The sequence below is a fragment of the Tachypleus tridentatus genome, chromosome 6 (genome assembly GCF_004210375.1).
Source record: "Tachypleus tridentatus isolate NWPU-2018 chromosome 6, ASM421037v1, whole genome shotgun sequence".
Classification (NCBI taxonomy): Eukaryota; Metazoa; Arthropoda; class Merostomata; order Xiphosura; family Limulidae; genus Tachypleus; species Tachypleus tridentatus.
Window position 1 is genome coordinate 4,636,796 of NC_134830.1, and position 21,265 is coordinate 4,658,060.

Consider the following 21,265-nt stretch of genomic DNA (forward strand, 5'->3'; position numbering starts at 1 on the left):
TTCTCACGACAGCCATGTGGACAGAAGTGAATTGTCACATTAACGTCTTTTGTACATCGCTGATATTGACGCTGAGAAGCTTTTATCTCAAAAGCGATGCTCAGTAAACACAAATTAGCTACTGGACGCGTTATGGTAACAGTTTGTGCTGTGCGATCGCGTTAGAGCACGCGGCGTGCTAAACTCCCGCGTTCCTATGACGTGTGCGCAGAAGCGAGTGCGATGGAAGCACGTTGTGAGCAGGTATAGTACAATCGTGGCCCTTGTAGTTATCATTGTTCACCGAATAGTTTAATGCTTTGAACTTATTAATGGCGAACCCTAGTACCTTTACATTTCAAAAGCAACTTGTCATAATTTAACATTATATTCATGTATTTACCCTTCGTTCCCTTTGTACTATATCATTTTATCCTATTTACTACTTGTCTTATAACTGGGTTAATTATTACTGTTATTTTTTAAAAGCTCAAGTTATGGGCAGAGTCTGGTATAGTAGTTAGCTAGACGGATTGCGAATCGAATGGTCCGTGGTTCGAGACAAGAGGGCATTAAACGTTCCTCGCAGATACAACTGTGAGCGCATTGCCAAACTTTGAAATGCAATGCAACATTCAGTCGCATTATATGGCTCGATTATCCTCACCAAACGTTTATGTCGGCGTGTACTGCTAGTTGTATGTTTTATCTCTAGTTAGTAATTCCAATGAGAATCTGCTATACTAGAATCTTAAAGTTCTGAACTGTTTCAAATATAAAATTAGAAATGATTGTGCCGCGTGAAAACAGGGCTCACCTGGTAAAGTTATTGGAGCCGTGTTTTACGCCTTGTAAGACACTACATCGTAGAAGACACGCCCCGTATTTTACGCCTTGTAATACACTACATCGTAGAAGACACGCCCCGTATTTTACGCCTTGTAAGACACGACATCGAAGAAGACACACTCCGTATTTTACGCCTTGTAAGACACTACATCGTAGAAGACACGCTCCGTATTTTACGCCTTGTAAGACACTACATCGTAGAAGACACGCCACGTATTTTACGCCTTGTAAGACACTACATCGTAGAAGACACGCCCCGTATTTTACGCCTTGTAAGACACTACATCGTAGAAGACACGCTCCGTATTTTACGCCTTGTAAGACACTACATCGTAGAAGACACACCCCGTATTTTACGCCTTGTAAGACACTACATCGTAGAGACACGCTCCGTATTTTACGCCTTGTAAGACTCTACATCGTAGAGACACACCCGTATTTTACGCCTTGTAAGACACTACATCGTAGAGACACGCTCCGTATTTTACGCCTTGTAAGACTCTACATCGTAGAAGACACATCCCGTATTTTACGCCTTGTAAGACACTACATTGTAGAAGACACGCCCCGTATTTTACGCCTTGTAAGACACTACATCGTAGAAGACACGCTCCGTATTTTACGCCTGTAAGACACTACATCGTAGAAGACACGCTCCGTATTTTACGCCTTGTAAGACACTACATCGTAGAAGACACACCCGTATTTTACGCCACGCTGTAAGACACTACATCGTAGAGACACGCTCCGTATTTTACGCCTTGTAAGACTCTACATCGTGAGAGACACACCCGTATTTTACGCCTTGTAAGACACTACATCGTAGAGACACGCTCCGTATTTTACGCCTTGTGGACTCTACATCGTAGAGACACATCCGTATTTTACGCCTTGTAAGACACTACATCGTAGAGACACGCCCCGTATTTTACGCCTTGTAAGACACTACATCGTAGAAGACACGCTCCGTATTTTACGCCTGTAAGACACTACATCGTAGAAGACACGCTCCGTATTTTACGCCTTGTAAGACACTACATCGTAGAAGACACACCCCGTATTTTACGCCTTGTAAGACACTACATCGTAGAAGACACGCTCCGTATTTTACGCCTTGTAAGACTCTACATCGTAGAAGACACACCCCGTATTTTACGCCTTGTAAGACACTACATCGTAGAAGACACGCTCCGTATTTTACGCCTTGTAAGACTCTACATCGTAGAAGACACGCTCCGTATTTTACGCCTCGTAAGACTCTACATCGTAGAAGACACACCCCGTATTTTGGAAAGGCAATTTTAAGAAATAAATATTTTGATTCACCAGCCAACATTTTGACACAACCTTGACTTTATTCAACCTACAGAGTAAACACAGTCAAATACATCGTATTATTCACAGCATATCGAGAGTATCAGTTAAATGTTTTATGCTATTTAAAATACTTGTAATTAATAAGTAATGATATTACGATCTGTGTGAGAGGCAGTTTTAAGTAGACCATAAGCTAACCTCGTTTGGGTTGAGGAAATATTTTACATGGAAGAGCGAACAACGTTTCGACCTTCTTCGGTCATCGTCAGGTTCACAAAGGTTCACGTCGTACAAGGCGTAAAATACGGTAGTTGTTTGGTGATGGGAAGAAAACGAACATATTTTTTTAGGGTACGTCCCTATATCTGTGAGTACTTACTGTATGTATGTATTTCAGTTATTTAACGCTAAAAATGTCTGGTATGTCTCTATATTTCCTATAAAGCTATATCTTTATCTGAAGTAGGTATGTAGTGCACACTTACAGCAGCTGTCAGCGGAGCTGCCCATGTAAATACTGGATGTATACATTCTCCATTTCTTTTCTATTTTTTAAACATCGGTTTTGAGAAACGTTTCCCCACATTTCATCTAATTCGTGACGTCATATTATTAATCATTCTTCGTTGGTTTCAGTCGCAACTTTTTAGATTTCTGAATATTTTGTTAGCAGGTTTGGTTCGTAATTTAAGAGAAACCTTTCCTCACAATAGCTGTAGAAACGTTTGCCTTCCAAGTGTATAGACCGTGGATTTACAAGAAACGTTTCCCCACCACTGTTGTTTGTCATTACTTGATTAACAACGTTTTCCCACAACTGTTGTTTGTCATTACTTGATTTTCCCGTCACTGTTGTTTGTCATCACTTGATTAACAACGTTTTCCCGTCACTGTTGTTTGTCATTACTTGATTAACAACGTTTTCCCGTCACTGTTGTTTGTCATTACTTGATTAACAACGTTTTCCCGTCACTGTTGTTTGTCATTACTTGATTAACAACGTTTTCCCGTCACTGTTGTTTGTCATTACTTGATTAACAACGTTTTCCCGTCACTGTTGTTTGTCATTACTTGATTAACAACGTTTTCCCGTCACTGTTGTTTGTCATTACTTGATTAACAACGTTTTCCCGTCACTGTTGTTTGTCAGTACTTGATTAACAACGTTTTCCCGTCACTGTTGTTTGTCAGTACTTGATTAACAACGTTTTCCCGTCACTGTTGTTTGTCAGTACTTGATTAACAACGTTTTCCTACAACTGTTTTGTCATTACTTGATTAACAACGTTTTCCCGTCACTGTTGTTTGTCAGTACTTGATTAACAACGTTTTCCTACAACTGTTGTTTGTCATTACTTGATTAACAACGTTTTCCCACAACTGTTGTTTGTCATCACTTGATTAACAACGTTTTCCTACAACTGTTGTTTGTCATTACTTGATTAACAACGTTTTCCCACAACTGTTGTTTGTCATCACTTGATTAACAACGTTTTCCCGTCACTGTTGTTTGTCATCACTTGATTAACAACGTTCTCCCACAACTGTTGTTTGTCATCACTTGATTAACAACGTTTTCCCACAACTGTTGTTTGTCATCACTTGATTAACAACGTTTTCCCGTCACTGTTGTTTGTCATCACTTGATTAACAACGTTTTCCCACAACTATTGTTTGTCAGTACTTGATTAACAACGTTTTCCCGTCACTGTTGTTTGTCAGTACTTGTTATCTCTCTTGTTATAACTTATCAGTTCGTGTACGTATAAAGTTTGTTATCTGTTCTTATGTTTCTTGTATTCTAAAGTCAATGTAGACGTGTTCCTGCAGTTCTGTCATACTGTTACCACCTGGTTGGTCACAATAGTTTTAAGTTTTTATCTAAAGGCATTGGCTAAATAAGGTAATATTAAGTTCATGAAACTGTAATGAGTTATATGCACAAGCTGTTTAAATAATAATAAAAAAGACATATCTACGTTCTATTGCTGATAATAAAAAAACACAGCCTTTGTGATTTGTGGTATTGGTAAACACCCAATTACTGAGTTAATGAAAAAACTATGCCGTTAATGTGCGTGAAAAACATACCATACACACATTTTATGACGTAAATTACTTTTACAGACAGTTCTTCAGCTTATATCCTTCACTGTTAGACGATGTTTTCTTAGAATCGGGCATTCGGTTTGGTTTACGAAATGAATAATAAAAGTTTTATTCTGTAAAACAAACAAAAAGAAAATGTGGACCCGAGGACTGTTTTACTGAATTTGTAAAACAGCTGTTATTTGATTGATGTATTGTTGTCCATCCAATGATACATTCGCATCGTTATAAGTATATTTACAGATGACACCGCTATTGTTACATACCGATACTGACGATACGTTTTTGTTAAAGATCTTTGAAAAAGACAGTGACGTAGATACCCGCACAAGACGTTGCTATAGATATCTGTATATGACGTCAGTAATTTGGCCCTCAACTTCGCGTGGACGAGAGTTTAAAGAGAGATAATGGAACGAGTTTGTTTTTTACACGACTTTTAATGTTTTCTACAGGGTTAGTTGTAATAAAATCGCAGACTCGATATAATCTATCGTGCGTTTATTTCGATTCGAAAATTTCTACACAAAATAGACCCAATTATTTTATCGGTTGCCACCGTCTTAAACCTTAAGTGAGCAGTTTCGATATTAATTTGTCTTTATTAATGCATTTTATGAATGATAATTATTTATTTAAAAAATTCTGTAACTGAAAAACAAAACACATCAGTCAGCGAATAAATAGTTAGGTTAAAACTTTTCAAATGGTTAATTTCATATCCTTTTACTACTTGTATTTTCAGTTTGATTTGTTTTTTTGTTTCTATTTTTTTCTTTTCGACAAGATTTGATATTCTGTACACAATAGATGGTTTCCTTTTCACTTTGAAAGGGTAGTTTACTGCATACAACCAAAATATTCGTAATGTGCACGTGAAATAATGCGTTCGAAATCTGATTTAGCACTCTTCCAATTCACAAAATCCTGGGTTAAGGCGTTTGACTCGTAATCTGAGGATCGCGGGTTCGAATCCCCGTCGCACCAAACATTTTCGTCCTTTCAGCCGTGGGGGGCATTATAATGTGACGGTCAATCCCACTATTCGTTGGTAAAAGAGTAACCAAAGAGTTGGCAGTAGGTGCTAATGACTAGCTGCCTTCCCTCTAGTCTCATACTGCTAAATTAGGGACGACTAATGCAGATAGCCCTTGAGTAGCTTTACGCAAAATTCAAAAACATACAAAATCCTCACAGAGAGTGTTATTGGTTTGGTCTATGTGAGATTACTGTAGCCGGATATTAAAGTAGTTTTATTGTGTAGTTGTCTGTAGTGTTCAGTACATTTAGAGCTTGTCTGTAGTGTTCAGTACATTTAGAGCTTGTCTGTAATGTTCAGTACATTTTAGAGCTTGTCTGTAATTTTCAGTACATTTTAGAGCTTGTCTGTAGTGTTCAGTACATTTTAGAGCTTGTCTGTAGTGTTCAGTACATTTTAGAGCTTGTCTGTAGTGTTCAGTACATTTTAAAGCTTGTCTGTAGTGTTCAGTACATTTTAGAGCTTGTCTGTAGTGTTCAGTACATTTTAGAGCTTGTCTGTAGTGTTCAGTACATTTTAGAGCTTGTCTGTAGTGTTCAGTACATTTTAGAGCTTGTCTGTAGTGTTCAGTACATTTTAGAGCTTGTCTGTAGTGTTCAGTACATTTTAGAGCTTGTCTGTAGTGTTCAGTACATTTTAGAGCTTGTCTGTAATCTTCAGTACATTTTAGAGCTTGTCTGTAATCTTCAGTACATTTTAGAGCTTGTCTGTAATCTTCAGTTCATTTTAGAGCTTGTCTGTAGTGTTCAGTACATTTTAGAGCTTGTCTGTAGTGTTCAGTACAATTTAGAGCTTGTCTGTAATCTTCAGTACATTTTAGAGCTTGTCTGTAGTGTTCAGTACATTTAGAGCTTGTCTTTAATGTTCAGTACATTTTAGAGCTTGTCTGTAGTGTTCAGTACATTTTAGAGCTTGTCTGTAGTGTTCAGTACATTTTAGAGCTTGTCTGTAGTGTTCAGTACATTTAGAGCTTGTCTTTAATGTTCAGTACATTTTAGAGCTTGTCTGTAGTGTTCAGTACATTTTAGAGCTTGTCTGTAGTGTTCAGTACATTTTAGAGCTTGTCTGTAGTGTTCAGTACATTTTAGAGCTTGTCTGTAGTGTTCAGTACATTTAGAGCTTGTCTGTAGTGTTTTTTCATTTATTTAATTGGTTTTTTCTTTATGTCAATACCTGTTTATGAACCTTAATGTAGATTGTTTGGTTTTATTACGGTAGGAAGAACAGTAAATAATACAATGGATATCTCGTATGTGTCAACTAAGAAATAACATTAGAAATACATAATGTATATTTTATTTATACGCATGCTGGCTTCTGTTTTATAATTGTATTAACACTTTCTCAAATGGCACTAAAACTAAAGGAGTAAAAATACCAGCATATTGTCTTTAAGTTCTAATGGTTAATAATGAAAGAAAATTATTTTCCATGACTAACTAGGCTTAGGAATATTTTAATTGGGTGTATGCTGTGTAACATTAAAGTTTCCCGCCATATAAAATAATGAATAAAACAGTGTGATAATAAAACCCTTCGAATTACATTACAACACTACCTTCCAATTAACTTCCCTTTCAAGTTGGATTTATTATTATTAGTGGATATATATAATGGTAGTGGACGTACTGAGGACTGAGAGACAGTACGTTTAGTAACGGAAAATTAAACAAGCCTTCTTTTGCACACAAAGGAAGGACGTGTCATTCAATATTTTAGCTTTTTTCTTCTGAAACAATGACAACAAAACTGTGGCTATTTAACTAAACACTGACCATTATCTGATGGATATGATGGCGTGGAAGACGTAACGCAACTGCGCAACGCCAGAGAAAGCCGTTTAGGTTCAAATAATTTTTTGTTTGTTTTCTCTGTGTTATTATATGACTGTTACTGGCAAATTATCAACATAAATATTCGCCCTAAGTTAATGTAATTTCAATTACAATGCCACAAAGCTGTTTTTGCGTGGGTATAAGGTTGGCAACTGTTACCCAAGACTGATTCTCGTGCACGTTTCCATAGAAACAGAAATGCCAATATGTAATGGTTGTACTACGAAGCTGCAAAGAAGGCCAGTAAGCACTTTTATAGGAATATATGTGTGTTTATATACGTTGATGTTTTACCAGAAAGTATTTGGTTCTTTCATCCTTGCAAATAAAGGTTAACAGATGCTAAACGTACCAGTTTACACTTACTTAAAAATTTATACACACAGTCGTGTCTCACTTTAATGTGCATCCTTACTTTGTCTTTTGTGTTGCCATGGCAACGTCATATGTACAAACTGCTTCTTGAAGAACGATAGTTGAAAACATTGGAGATCGAAGCGAGCCAGCTTGTGCAGTGTAGCACGTGCTATGTTCACGTTATATCGTCAGCAATATTTAGAAACGTCCATAAGAAGGTTTTGATTCAACAGAAAAACAACATTTTTGCAGGATTGAACATCTATTTATAGCCACTTTGTACCTCTGGACAAAAAACATAGGGAAATTATGTTCTGTCTTTTTAGTAGTTGGTTTATAGATTTAAAGCTTACGAAGTGAAATATTTCCGCATATTTTATATTTCATGATGCTAATCACGAGTTAGGATACGTTTTTGTACTTCCAAGTGTTGTTTTTTTTTTTATAATGGATGTGTAGAGTTCTTGACGCGACAAGAACATACGCCTTAAAAGTACACGTGAACTAATGATATATGTATCATAAAGATGTAGAAAGGTAAGTACGTTAAATTAAAAGTACTCAAAAGCTTTTGAGTACGCAAGTCACGTGGTAATCACAGCTAATGTGAAGTTACGGCGGAATGACATGTATCGAAACTACATTGTTGGTATCGTTTCATATTTGGCAAAATATTCATACACTCAAATCATTAAGATGTGTTTAGATAAGGGACTTAATATTTCTCATATGGGAATATACAGAAAGAAACGTGGAGTGACGTGTAACACGTGACAATCCATAAACACGAAGGTCAGTGACAAAAGCTGTCCACTTGCGTCAGGAAATGGTAAAGAACATAATCCAAAAAGGCGATTCAGTCACGTGTAGGCAAGTTGCTTCTAGGATATATCCGTTTAAACCGTCGTTTACCTCAAGGAGCTGGGGGAAAAAACTGATATTCATGCGTTTCTGTCTGAATCTATGGATTTCTGTAGGATCCGACTAGCGAAACGGATGTTGAGAAGTCATGACCTCACACTCTAGGTGGATTATGGAAGATCTTCGTAGTGGGAAACTTTGAATGTGACATCCTCACGACGCAACCTTTTACCATGGAAACTACGCTGCGAGGCTACCGACAATATGTAGTTCACAACTGGACTTGGCGACATGGACTGTAACGACTTGCGAAACTCCAAAATCGTTTTAATATAACGAATCTGACTTGTGTGTATCCAAAGCACAGTATATAAACTACTAAATAATAAGAGACAGAACAGTTTAAAATAGTTTATACTGATATCTTGTGAACAGTTTATATAGTTTGTGGTACACATGAAATGATGGACCTGTGGTGTAGCTTCAATGTGTAAGGAAGAAAATGTATACCCTGACGTTACATTTTAATACTAAATCAGTTTGAAACGAGATACAATGTTTTGATACCTGATTTGCCAATGTACTAAAATAATAGCAGTTTATGAGATATTAGGTTGACGACGGAAATATGCAAGGTGTTATAAAATGCAGCTCAACATCTTCCACAAAGTACTACCCAGCAAAAAAAATTAATACGGAATAGAAACAGTAGAAGAAAGGCGAACATAACCTCTGTATGTGTCATGAGTGGCTTGAAAATTATGAGTTTACTGCACGTGACAATACAGACAGTAACAGATAACATTATGGTAGGAAGGTAGACACGTGACAATACAGACAGTAACAGATAACATTATGGTAGGAAGGTAGACACGTGACAATACAGACAGTAACAGATAACATTAAGGTAGGAAGGTAGACACGTGACAATACAGACGGTAACGTATAACATTAAGGTAGGAAGGTAGACACGTGACAATACAGACAGTAACAGATAACATTAAGGTAGGAAGGTAGACACGTGACAATACAGACAGTAACAGATAACATTAAGGTAGGAAGGTAGACACGTGACAATACAGACAGTAACAGATAACATTAAGGTAGGAAGGTAGACACGTGACAATACAGACAGTAACAGATAACATTATGGTAGGAAGGTAGACACGTGACAATACAGACAGTAACAGATAACATTAAGGTAGGAAGGTAGACACGTGACAATACAGACAGTAACAGATAACATTAAGGTAGGAAGGTAGACACGTGACAATACAGACAGTAACGTATAACATTAAGGTAGGAAGGTAGACACGTGACAATACAGACAGTAACAGATAACATTAAGGTAGGAAGGTAGACACGTGACAATACAGATAGTAACAGATAACATTAAGGTAGGAAGGTAGACACGTGACAATACAGACAGTAACAGATAACATTAAGGTAGAAGAAAGACCTTACTAGGTCAGCTGGATCTCATCAATTAATGTTTTTTTTCATCAATTTAAAACACTACGCTTCGACAGGATTTAGTATTACAAGGATGGTTCAATCAAAATTATAATATTGTATTCACTGTACTTTTCAAATGTTACTTGTGAATGTTACAGTGACGTTGTGGTTGGTGTTCAATATTGTAACGCATATTACACGTTCATAAGCTGCACGTGACCTTTCGTTTTCTTCACATTGGATTCTTTCTGTTCTATCTCTGCTTTATTGGAATCCGCAGTAAAAGATATACAAGAACAGTATATTTACATTAGCATCATGCAGTGAGTAATGGTGATATATAAATGTCCCAGCCGTACTGAAGCATCATGCAGTGAGTAATGGTGATATATAAATGTCCCAGCCGTACTGTAGCATCATGCAGTGAGTAATGGTGATATGTAAATGTCCCAGCCGTACTGTAGCATCATGCAGTGAGTAATGGTGATATGTAAATGTCCCAGCCGTACTGTAGCATCATGCAGTGAGTAATGGTGATATGTAAATGTCCCAGCCGTACTGTAGCATCATGCAGTGAGTAATGGTGATATGTAAATGTCCCAGCCGTACTGTAGCATCATGCAGTGAGTAATGGTGATATGTAAATGTCCCAGCCGTACTGTAGCATCATGCAGTGAGTAATGGTGATATGTAAATGTCCCAGCCGTACTGTAGCATCATACAGTGAGTAATGGTGATATGTAAATGTCCCAGCCGTACTGTAGCATCATACAGTGAGTCATGGTGATATGTAAATGTTCCAGCCGTACTGTACGCAACTCCTGCCACATTTCAGTGGGAATCTGTAATATGTACGTATTTATCCTGACATTAGGGACGTCGATAACGGGATAAAAGGTAAGTATTTTTGGTATACTGAATTGTTAGGATTTTGTAAGTGATGTTAGTAGGGTATAGAAAGTCTAGCTGTTACCTGAATTATTATATCATCGTTGGCTTGCACTGAAACGAAGGTACGACTTTTTAACCAGTAAGGCTCGCCCTACATGGGTTCCTGTGAGACATTCTACAGTTCGTTTAAGTACGAGTGGTTACCGTATTAAAATTAAACGTTAGTTTAAGAACTGGAGAATATACAGTTGACATTTCTGTTCATCAGTATATTTTAAATATTCATATAAAAGTATAGGAGTGAATTTGGAAGAAATGAAACGTTTTTGGTAAAGTTTGGCCTCACCCCAAAGAGTAGGAGGATCCTTATATTTACTGCAACAGTGATATAATATATCATCATATTATACGTGACTTCATAGAGTTCTTTGAAATGTAACCGTTACAGGTGTGGTGTACTTCATTATCATGTTGTAGGGGTGGTGTTATGTTGTCACATCGTAGGAGGGGTGTGTTACTGAGCCATACACTGGTATTAAACTAACATACACTTCTGTTTACATACACTGGTATTAAACTAACATACACTTCTGTTTACATACACTGGTATTAAACTAACATACACTTCTGTTTACATACACTGGTATTAAACTAACATACACTTCTGTTTACACACACGGTATTAAACTAACATACACTTCTGTTTACATACACTGGTATTAAACTAACATACACTTCTGTTTACATACACTCATCACTTTCTTAAGATCCTCACCTAGTGTTAAATAGATAAATATAGAATGAAACAATAACGTTAATTTGATCATACCATCAGTGGTTTAACAATAACATAACTATGGTCGTACCATCTGTGGTTTAACAATAACATAACTATGGTCGTACCATCAGTGGTTTAACAATAACATAACTATGGTCGTACCTTGTTGTTATGTTGCTCTTGGTTACAGTAAGTTTTACGTCTCAAAAGTCTGACCTTCAGCTAATGTTAGGAATGTCTAATTGTAGATAAACCTATTACATTATGACGTATAACAGGATTAACTCCATTTTCAGTTAAAACAAGGTTAGTTCATGACATAGTCTACCATAAGTTAAAATTTGGCTAGTTCACGACATAGTCTACCATAAGTTAAAACATGGTTAGTTCACGACATAGTCTACCATAAGTTAAAACATGGTTAGTTCACGACATAGTCTACCATAAGTTAAAACATGGTTAGTTCACGACATAGTCTACCATAAGTTAAAACATGGCTAGTTCACGACATAGTCTACCATAAGTTAAAACATGGTTAGTTCACGACATAGTCTACCATAAGTTAAAACATGGTTAGTTCACGACATAGTCTACCATAAGTTAAAACATGGCTAGTTCACGACATAATTTACCATAAGTTAAAACATGGCTAGTTCACGACATAATTTACCATAAGTTAAAACATGGCTAGTTCACGACATAGTCTACCATAAGTTAAAACAAGGTTAGTTCACCTGTAATTGGACATAATCCAGTATAAGTCATTAAATGATGTGTGGTTACTATGACACTCAGGAAGTGTCATTAGATTATGCAGAATAACAAAAAGTGAAAGGTTATGTATATTGATAGTCAGACAATGTCGAATACTTTAAGAGAACCTGCTAAATTGCTATGATGTGTACCACAACTCACGCGACATGTTATAGACTAAGAAAGCAATCTGTCCAGGCACGCACATTGGACTTTTATTTTCACACACTCTCTCTCTTGGCATGTGCAAAATTAGATTGTTTGGGCTGTGTCGCTCCTGCTACCAACATTATGTCATTTTTTTCCATCGCTGGAACGACTGACTGATTGTTCTAGTTCATTAGACGTGGTAGTTTACAAAGCGCGCGTCTCTGGTTTGTATGTAACCTTCACAAATCACCCAGCTTGGATTCATGTAGTATATTCCGTGCATATATTTTGCATTCATCAATTTTGCTAAAGTTTAACGTATTGTAAAATAAAGGAGAGTTGTTTTATAAGTAATAGTAATAGTGTTATTTCCCGCTATCAACAGAAAAGTTGTATTATTATGTTCTGAAAGACTTTTCTAATAGGCCTAGCACTTAGCATTAATATCATAGAAAGGTTTACTACATTAATCGCATGACTATACGTGTACTTTTAAAAAAGCGACTGTAAAAAGGTCTCTTATAATATAATGAAATAAATAACTTGGTAAATACATAAATTTTGTATTTTTTAAAACTGCTGCACATTCTTTAACCCTAAGCTGCGTTTTAGCTTCTTTGAAAATATCTCATTTTCAACTATTTTAAGTGATGTCACTGACTGTCTACAGAATTTATTTATATGTTGCTAAGCAACTTCCCAGCAACGTTCTGTTATGAAGTTGCAGCTCGTGCCACACATGTTGCCACGACTGAGAAGATAGCATTAGGACTTACCGTGGTCATTGTTCCCAAGAAAAAGGTATAAATATCCATGAATATCCTGGATTTTGTTATTTTAATTTACGTTGCTTTTAGTTCCAGAGAATAAATTTCTAATTAATTCTGTTGGGATTGTTACGAAAACAAACAAACAAACTAGGAGCTGATATTGTAAAGCAATAAATACCACATAAAACGTTTAATGTTTTTAGTGTTTATTGTTTTTGAGTAATTTATTAATGTGAATAGTATTATCTCTCTGACTGCTTCAGGGACTGTCTCTATATTAGTAAAGAAACATAGTGATTAAAATTATTTATCGTTATGTCAAACAAACAAGTTTAAGATATTTTAACCACAGAAATTAGCAGTTGGATTCATATTACCTCATTGATTTTTAAAAGCATTTTAATAAATTATTTATATAATAATTTGAGCTCGTGAATGTATTGGGTACACGATCTACAACAGTTTACGTGTCACGTGAAAAATGTAAAGTACCATAATTATTATTGGGATCTCGTGAAAAATTAATATTTATCCCCCCCCCCCCAAAATAGCTCATTGTGTATCTTTTACTTAGCAACCAACAAACAAACATGTTGACATTGTGTTATAAACAGAGTAAAACATAACGTATATGGACCTCACTGGTGTGATCGGTGTAAAATAAGTCAAATTTAAGTGTTGAAAGAGTCGCACAGGTGAAGGAAATCTCGGTGGAAGTCACCTTCAACCTATGTTGACCTTTGTGACCTCTGCTTGTTATCTTAGCTTTCGAACCCGCCTTGACCTTTGCTTTACGGTCACAAAATGTAACTGATTTTTATTTCAGTGAGGTCAAGTTTATCTTACGAATTTACATTGGTATAATCAATTCTTTTGTTAATGTGATAAGGAAGCCTGGTCAGTGTTATTAGTTTGAAAGTTTTGAATATATATAGAGGAAATACACATCTTAATTAAAAGCATGTAAACTTGTCTGTAGTGATAAAGACAGTAAATTTCTTGAGAGTTACTTGGGTTTTAAGTTGCAAAGTTTTTCAACTTGGTCGAATTGCAGGACAGAAAAATAACAGTCTGAAGTGAAATTCTGCCACAAGATGGCAGTCTAATAGTACAAGTTAAACGATAAATAGAGTAGGTGTTTCTGTTTTGTGTGTATTATTACATCGCTTATTTTTTTCGTGTTTCGCCCTTTAAGTGGAGTCACAAACGCCCTCATAGTTTTAGTAAAGTATAAATTTTAGTTATCGGAAACTATACAGTTGATACTGTTGGAAGTCAAGTCAACTTCGTATAATTAGAATTATACTACATTTAGTCGTGTCCTTTCTTTGTTGAAACAACAAAAACACTAGCTGTTGCGTGGTACTAATTTTTTCTCCCATAGACTCGCCCCTAATAGATTAAACCCTATTATTTGACAGAAGATACTGGATAAGTAAATTTACTATGGTGACATGTTTCTTTGCTTTCACTTGTGACATCTTAGATTTATATTCTTGGGTATTGGAAGGATGATATAAATTGTCATTTTTGATTCTTTGGATGTTCGAAAATTCATATTATTGGTTATTAGAAGGGGCTAAAACTTACTGTGTTATTGGGTGTTCAATAGGGAAGACGAGTTTGTGTTGTTGGTTAATTGTATGTAAACAGTTTGTAAGTAATTGTCTGAAGAGTACTTAATATACATAATCATCGATGGTCAATTATCAGTGGACAGGACACAATTTGCTGTTTAAAATGTGTGAATTTCCAGTATGTGTTTTCCTACGAATATCACTACAATCAACAATCTTTCGTTTTGACTTCAGGCCCGGCATGGCCTAGCGCGTAAGGCGTTCGATTCGTAATTCGAGGGTCGCGGGTTCGCACCCGCGTCGCGCTAAACATGCTCGCCCTCCCAGCCGTGGAGGTGTATAATGTGACGGTCAATCCCACTATTCGTTGGTAAAAGAGTAGCCCAAGAGTTGGCGGTGTATGGTGATGACTAGCTGCCTTCCCTCTAGTCTTACACTGCTAAATTAGGGACGGCTAGCACAGATAGCCCTCGAGTAGCTTTGTGCGAAATTCCCAAACAAACAAACGTTTTGACTTCAGCGTTTATAATTTAAATAATCATGCTGGCAATCCTAGTATACTGTGTTCATATAATCAGTTTGAGAGTATGGTAGCAATTTTCATTGTGGAGGTTATATGTGTAACTCTCGATCAGTTTTTATAGAATCATGTGAATAATGAAATCCGTTCGATGACGTCTTTCGTATTATGTATTTCAAACCAAAGCCCAAAGGTACTTATTATTTTTTTTGAACCACAACATAAAGTTTGTACTCGGGAACGTTAGGATGATATTTACAAATTGGTACTTCACTGTCATACGACGTGTCGTAAGAAATTGTTGATTGGCATATATTTTATAAAATAAATAATTTTGAAAGGAAAATAACTTTTTGTATTAAAACCATACTTGTTATAAAAGAAACCTTACTGTTCCAAAGTCACGTTGTAGTGGCGCCATCTGTCGAATATTGATAAACGTATAGTTTTTCAGTTGTACTAATATACAAAATTGAATGTTTGCTGCTTCCGTCCGTGTGAAGCGATTTTGTTTCAAACATACTTTGTTTACAGGAGTAGTAAACAAGTTTTCAAAATAATATATGAAGATGTGTTGAATAATATGATTGTATATGCATCGTTCTTTCTTCTGTCCTGCAGTTTGTTTGATAATAATATGACGTTATAATTATTTCACATCAGTGGTCTAATTTACTGTACCTTGAAATAGGAAGTTGTATCTAAATGTTTGATGGGGGTGTGATGTGGTTGATGAAGCATAGGTGTGATGAAATATCATACTAGGAGTCATAGTAAAACAGTTTGAAACTGTTTGAAATTTCCCATAAGGATCATACAGAGTTTGTGTTTTATTTCTGGTTATGAGTTACAAAAGTGTTTAACATTGTTTACAACACTTGTCCAGTTAGGTCTTCTAAAGTACTTATAATGTTCCTACTGTTATGAAGAACTAAGTTATTGTGTTTTAATACATTATTACATCTACGAATAGTTTTAAACCAAAATATGTATTTCACACATATTGAACACAGACTTGTATAAATGAAGAAGTGTAGTAATTTTTCACAACTAAATTCTGTACATGAACCTCCATAGTAGGTTTCAGTTTTGTTTAAACTTTTATATAGCATTGTTTAGCAGCCACTAATAATACTTTCTGGAAGATTGAGAGAGTACTACTAGTCTCCTAAAATTATGTCAGAGAATAACTTCATACAGACATGTATATCATTTTGTGATTGGAATTAATTTTAAATAACCAACCTTTTTTCTCAGCAATTTCCCTCTACTGATGTATGGCCATCACTGAATCTTTGATGAAGGAAGGTAAGAGCTTTGTCACCATGGCTACCAAACAGTCATTTGAAATCTACAGCCAAAAGTGTGTCTCTCCACCCCTGAGGTTTAATGGAACTGCAAGCATCATTGAGATGCCTAATGGTCATGGTAAACTCAGTGGCAGTAGTACTCTTAATGAAAAGGGAGGCTTTGAAGATGATGAGCTAACTAATCTGACATGGTTACAGGACACAAATTTGTTAAAAAACATTCATATGGGTTCCTGTGGTGAAGCTGAATCCATTTTGAATGACAGTCAAACTGGTGATCTCTTTCAAGATGCAGTGGAGGACGGAAGTGACAAGACAGAAGGGTCAACAGAAAGCCCATTTTCAAGCAAGTCTACACTCACTGAACCTTATAATCCTCAGGTTCATATAAATGCTAAGCCTCCCTACTCCTTTAGTTGCCTTATCTTCATGGCCATTGAAGACTCTCCAGTTAAAGCGCTTGCAGTCAAGGACATTTATTCATGGATTCTCACTCACTTTCCCTACTTCCAGAATGCCCCTACGGGTTGGAAAAATTCAGTTCGTCATAACTTGTCTCTGAACAAGTGTTTCAGCAAAGTTGACAAGATCAAGGGTCAGGTATGTTTATTTAGTAGTTCAATATACAAGTTCTCTAGATAGGGTCAGTTTGTTCTGGAGCAAGAGAAACATAGTTCAACATACAAGTTCTCTAGATAGGGTCAGTTTGTTCTGGAGCAAGAGAAACGTAGTTCAATATACAAGTTCTAGGTAGGGTCAGTTTGTTTTGGAGCAAGAGAAACGTAGTTCAATATACAAGATCTAGATAGGGCCAGTTTGTTCTGGAGCAAGAGAAACGTAGTTCAATATGCAAGTTCTAGATAGGGTCAGTTTGTTTGGAGCAAGAATAAGAGAACACATGCACATAAAGTTACATTGCATGTGTGTGTGTATATGTGTTAAAAGAAACTAAGCTTTTACCATTTTTCTTACTGAATAAATATATCTTGTATAAATCAAAAATCACAAGTTAAAGTAATTGATAAGAAAATAAATTTAATAGTTTTTTTTCTTGAAATATGAAAAAAAACAAAAAGCAACGTATTATTGGTGGAAACAAAATACATTCCGGGTTTTGAAATATCCAATAGCATACAACTACACATTCACCAATTAAAACATACTGTCCTCTTTTGTATTCAGTTTCATCTGAGACACTATCTACTGTAGTTGTTTTGAAAGTAAGTAATATGCATTGAGATCCATATAATGTAAAACAAGTAAAATCAAAACTTAATTAAATATATTTATATGATCTTAGGAAAACACATAGGTTCAAGAAGCCTGGACATAAATGAATGAAAGTGATTGGGTTGTAGGGTTTTTATTCATAATCATATGAAACAGCATTATTATCTTTGGATTCTTGTACTACTCCCAAGTAATCTTCTAGAAGGTGTGATTACTGTTTCAGTTACAAGTAATCTTACAGAAGGTACAACAACTCTTAACTGTTTCAGTTAGAAGTAATCTTCCAAAGGGTGTGACAACTGTAACTGTTTTAGTTAGAAGTAATCTTCTAGAAGGTGAACAAGTCTGTTTTAGCGACGAGTAATCTTCTAGAAAGTGTGACAACTCTTAACTGTTTCAGTTACTAGTACTCTTCTAGAAAGTGTGACAGCTGTAACTGTTTCAATTACAAGTAATCTTCTAGAAAGTGCAACAACTGTAACTCTTTCAATTACAAGTAACCTATAAAGTGCGACAACTGTAACTGTTTCAATTACAAGTAATCTTCTAGAAAGTGCAACAACTGTAACTGTTTCAATTACAAGTAATCTTCTAGAAAGTGCAACAACTGTAACTGTTTCAATTACAAGTAATCTTCTAGAAAGTGCAACAACTGTAACTGTTTCAATTACAAGTAATCTTCTGGAAAGTGCAAAAACTGTAACTGTTTCAATTACAACTAATCTTCTAGAAAGTGCAACAACTGTAACTGTTTCAATTACAAGTAACCTTCTAGAAAGTGCAACAACTGTAACTGTTTTAATTACAAGTAATCTTCTAGAAAGTGCAACAACTGTAACTCTTTCAATTACAAGTAACCTTCTATAAAGTGCGACAACTGTAACTGTTTCAATTACAAGTAATCTTCTAGAAAGTGCAACAACTGTAACTGTTTCAATTACAAGTAATCTTCTGGAAAGGGCAAAAACTGTAACTGTTTCAATTACAACTAATCTTCTAGAAAGTGCAACAACTGTAACTGTTTCAATTACAAGTAATCTTCTAGAAAGTGCAACAACTGTAACTGTTTCAATTACAAGTAATCTTCTAGAAAGTGCAACAACTGTAACTGTTTCAATTACAAGTAACCTTCTAGAAAGTGCGACAACTGTAACTGTTTCAATTACAAGTAACCTTCTAGAAAGTGCAACAACTGTAACTGTTTCAATTACAAGTAATCTTCTAGAAAGTGCGACAACTGTAACTGTTTCAATTACAAGTAACCTTCTAGAAAGTGCAACAACTGTAACTGTTTCAATTACAAGTAATCTTCTAGAAAGTGCAACAACTGTAACTGTTTCAATTACAACTAATCTTCTAGAAAGTGCAACAACTGTAACTGTTTCAATTACAAGTAACCTAGAAAGTGCGACAACTGTAACTGTTTCAATTACAAGTAATCTTCTAGAAAGTGCAACAACTGTAACTGTTTCAATTACAAGTAACCTTCTAGAAAGTGCAACAACTGTAACTGTTTCAATTACAAGTAATCTTCTGGAAAGTGCAACAACTGTAACTGTTTCAATTACAAGTAATCTTCTAGAAAGTACGACAACTGTAACTGTTTCAATTACAAGTAACCTTCTAGAAAGTGCAACAACTGTAACTGTTTCAATTACAAGTAATCTTCTAGAAAGTGCAACAACTGTAACTGTTTCAATTACAACTAATCTTCTAGAAAGTGCAACAACTGTAACTGTTTCAATTACAAGTAACCTAGAAAGTGCGACAACTGTAACTGTTTCAATTACAAGTAATCTTCTAGAAAGTGCAACAACTGTAACTGTTTCAATTACAAGTAACCTTCTAGAAAGTGCAACAACTGTAACTGTTTCAATTACAAGTAATCTTCTGGAAAGTGCAACAACTGTAACTGTTTCAATTACAAGTAATCTTCTAGAAAGTGCAACAACTGTAACTGTTTCAATTACAAGTAATCTTCTAGAAAGTGCAACAACTGTAACTGTTTCAATTACAAGTAACCTTCTAGAAAGTACGACAACTGTAACTGTTTCAATTACAAGTAATCTTCTAGAAAGTGCAACAACTGTAACTGTTTCAATTACAAGTAATCTTCTAGAAAGTGCAACAACTGTAACTGTTTCAATTACAAGTAATCTTCTAGAAAGTGCAACAACTGTAACTGTTTCAATTACAAGTAACCTTCTAGAAAGTGCGACAACTGTAACTGTTTCAATTACAAGTAACCTTCTAGAAAGTGCGACAACTGTAACTGTTTCAATTATAAGTAACCTTCTAGAAGGTGTGACAACTGTAACTGTTTCAGTTTGAAGCAATCTTCTAGAAAGTGTGACAACTCTAACTTTCAGTTGGTAATCTTTTAGAAGGTGCAACAACTCTATTTCAGTTACGAGTAATCTATAAAGTGTGATATGAAAGCAAACAAGTAACATTAGTAAGTTATCTGAGAAGTTTCTACGCTCAGTTTATACTTTATGTTAAAGGTGGTGAATTTCCTGTTAGCATCATTCCTCATTAAGAATTGTTAATGTGTTGGTGAAGATTTACATTTGTTTTTGTTAGTAGTTCGTTGAATGACACTTTTAATAGAGTTATAGTTAGGCCTTAAACTGTGCACTAATCATTTATTAGACATAAGGGTTAAGGGTGATCTCTCCACTTGTTTGCTAAAAGCATTTTTATTTTATCAGGCAAACTTTAAACCATTGATTATTTTAGTACACTGATTGCTAAATTAAATTAGTTTGAAACACCATTAGAACCACTTCTAGTGAAGTAGTGTATATAGTAATTACACATACACTGATAGCACTTTTCCAAGTTACATTAAAAGGCATAGACATAAAAACAAAAACATAATGCTCACAGTTTTAATAAAAGTAATAAGTTTAAAATACCAGAGTTTTGACATACACATTAATTTGTGTAAAACTAAAAACTGTACATGCTTTGGCAGAACATTTTACACCACATTCAAGGGACCAAATTGACAAAAGAAATTCATTTATATCTTGTGTAAATATATATGAACAGTGGCACCATTTACAAAATTGTCTTCCAGAAATTTATTTCCATGGCAGCATGATTCTTCATGTGGTTATGTATGATGATGGTAATATACATGGTTATGTATAATAACATGATTCATGTTGTTCAGAGTAACTTGGATATTGTTGAAAAAAAATTTAAATATGTGTTGTTATCTTCATTGTAATATTCTATTTTATAAAACTTTTCCAGAACATTGGAAAAGGCTCCCTCTGGTGTATTGATTCTCAGTTCAGACCTAATTTACTTCAAGCTTTGAGAAAGTCTCCATCATCAACTTTTTCCCACATGCCCAGTTTGGATTACATCTTACGGTTTTCTCAGTCCAAAGCAAATAATACTTGGTAAGTATAATCAGTTTCATCAAAATGGAGCTAGTAAGAACAAGTACTTATAAAAACTGTCTTCAATACTTG

General features: G+C 35.3%; 1 protein-coding gene across 1 annotated transcript in view; it reads left to right on the forward strand.

The window, feature by feature from the left end:
• Positions 1–21,265, forward strand: part of LOC143254606 (uncharacterized) — a gene marked incomplete at its 5' end in the record, with an annotated part of 75,305 nt that overhangs the window by 32,221 nt on the left and 21,819 nt on the right. The window contains 3 exon segments of the mRNA XM_076509753.1: positions 13,022–13,174; positions 16,498–17,150; positions 21,042–21,193. Coding sequence (XP_076365868.1) covers positions 16,518–17,150; positions 21,042–21,193 — 785 coding nt within the window.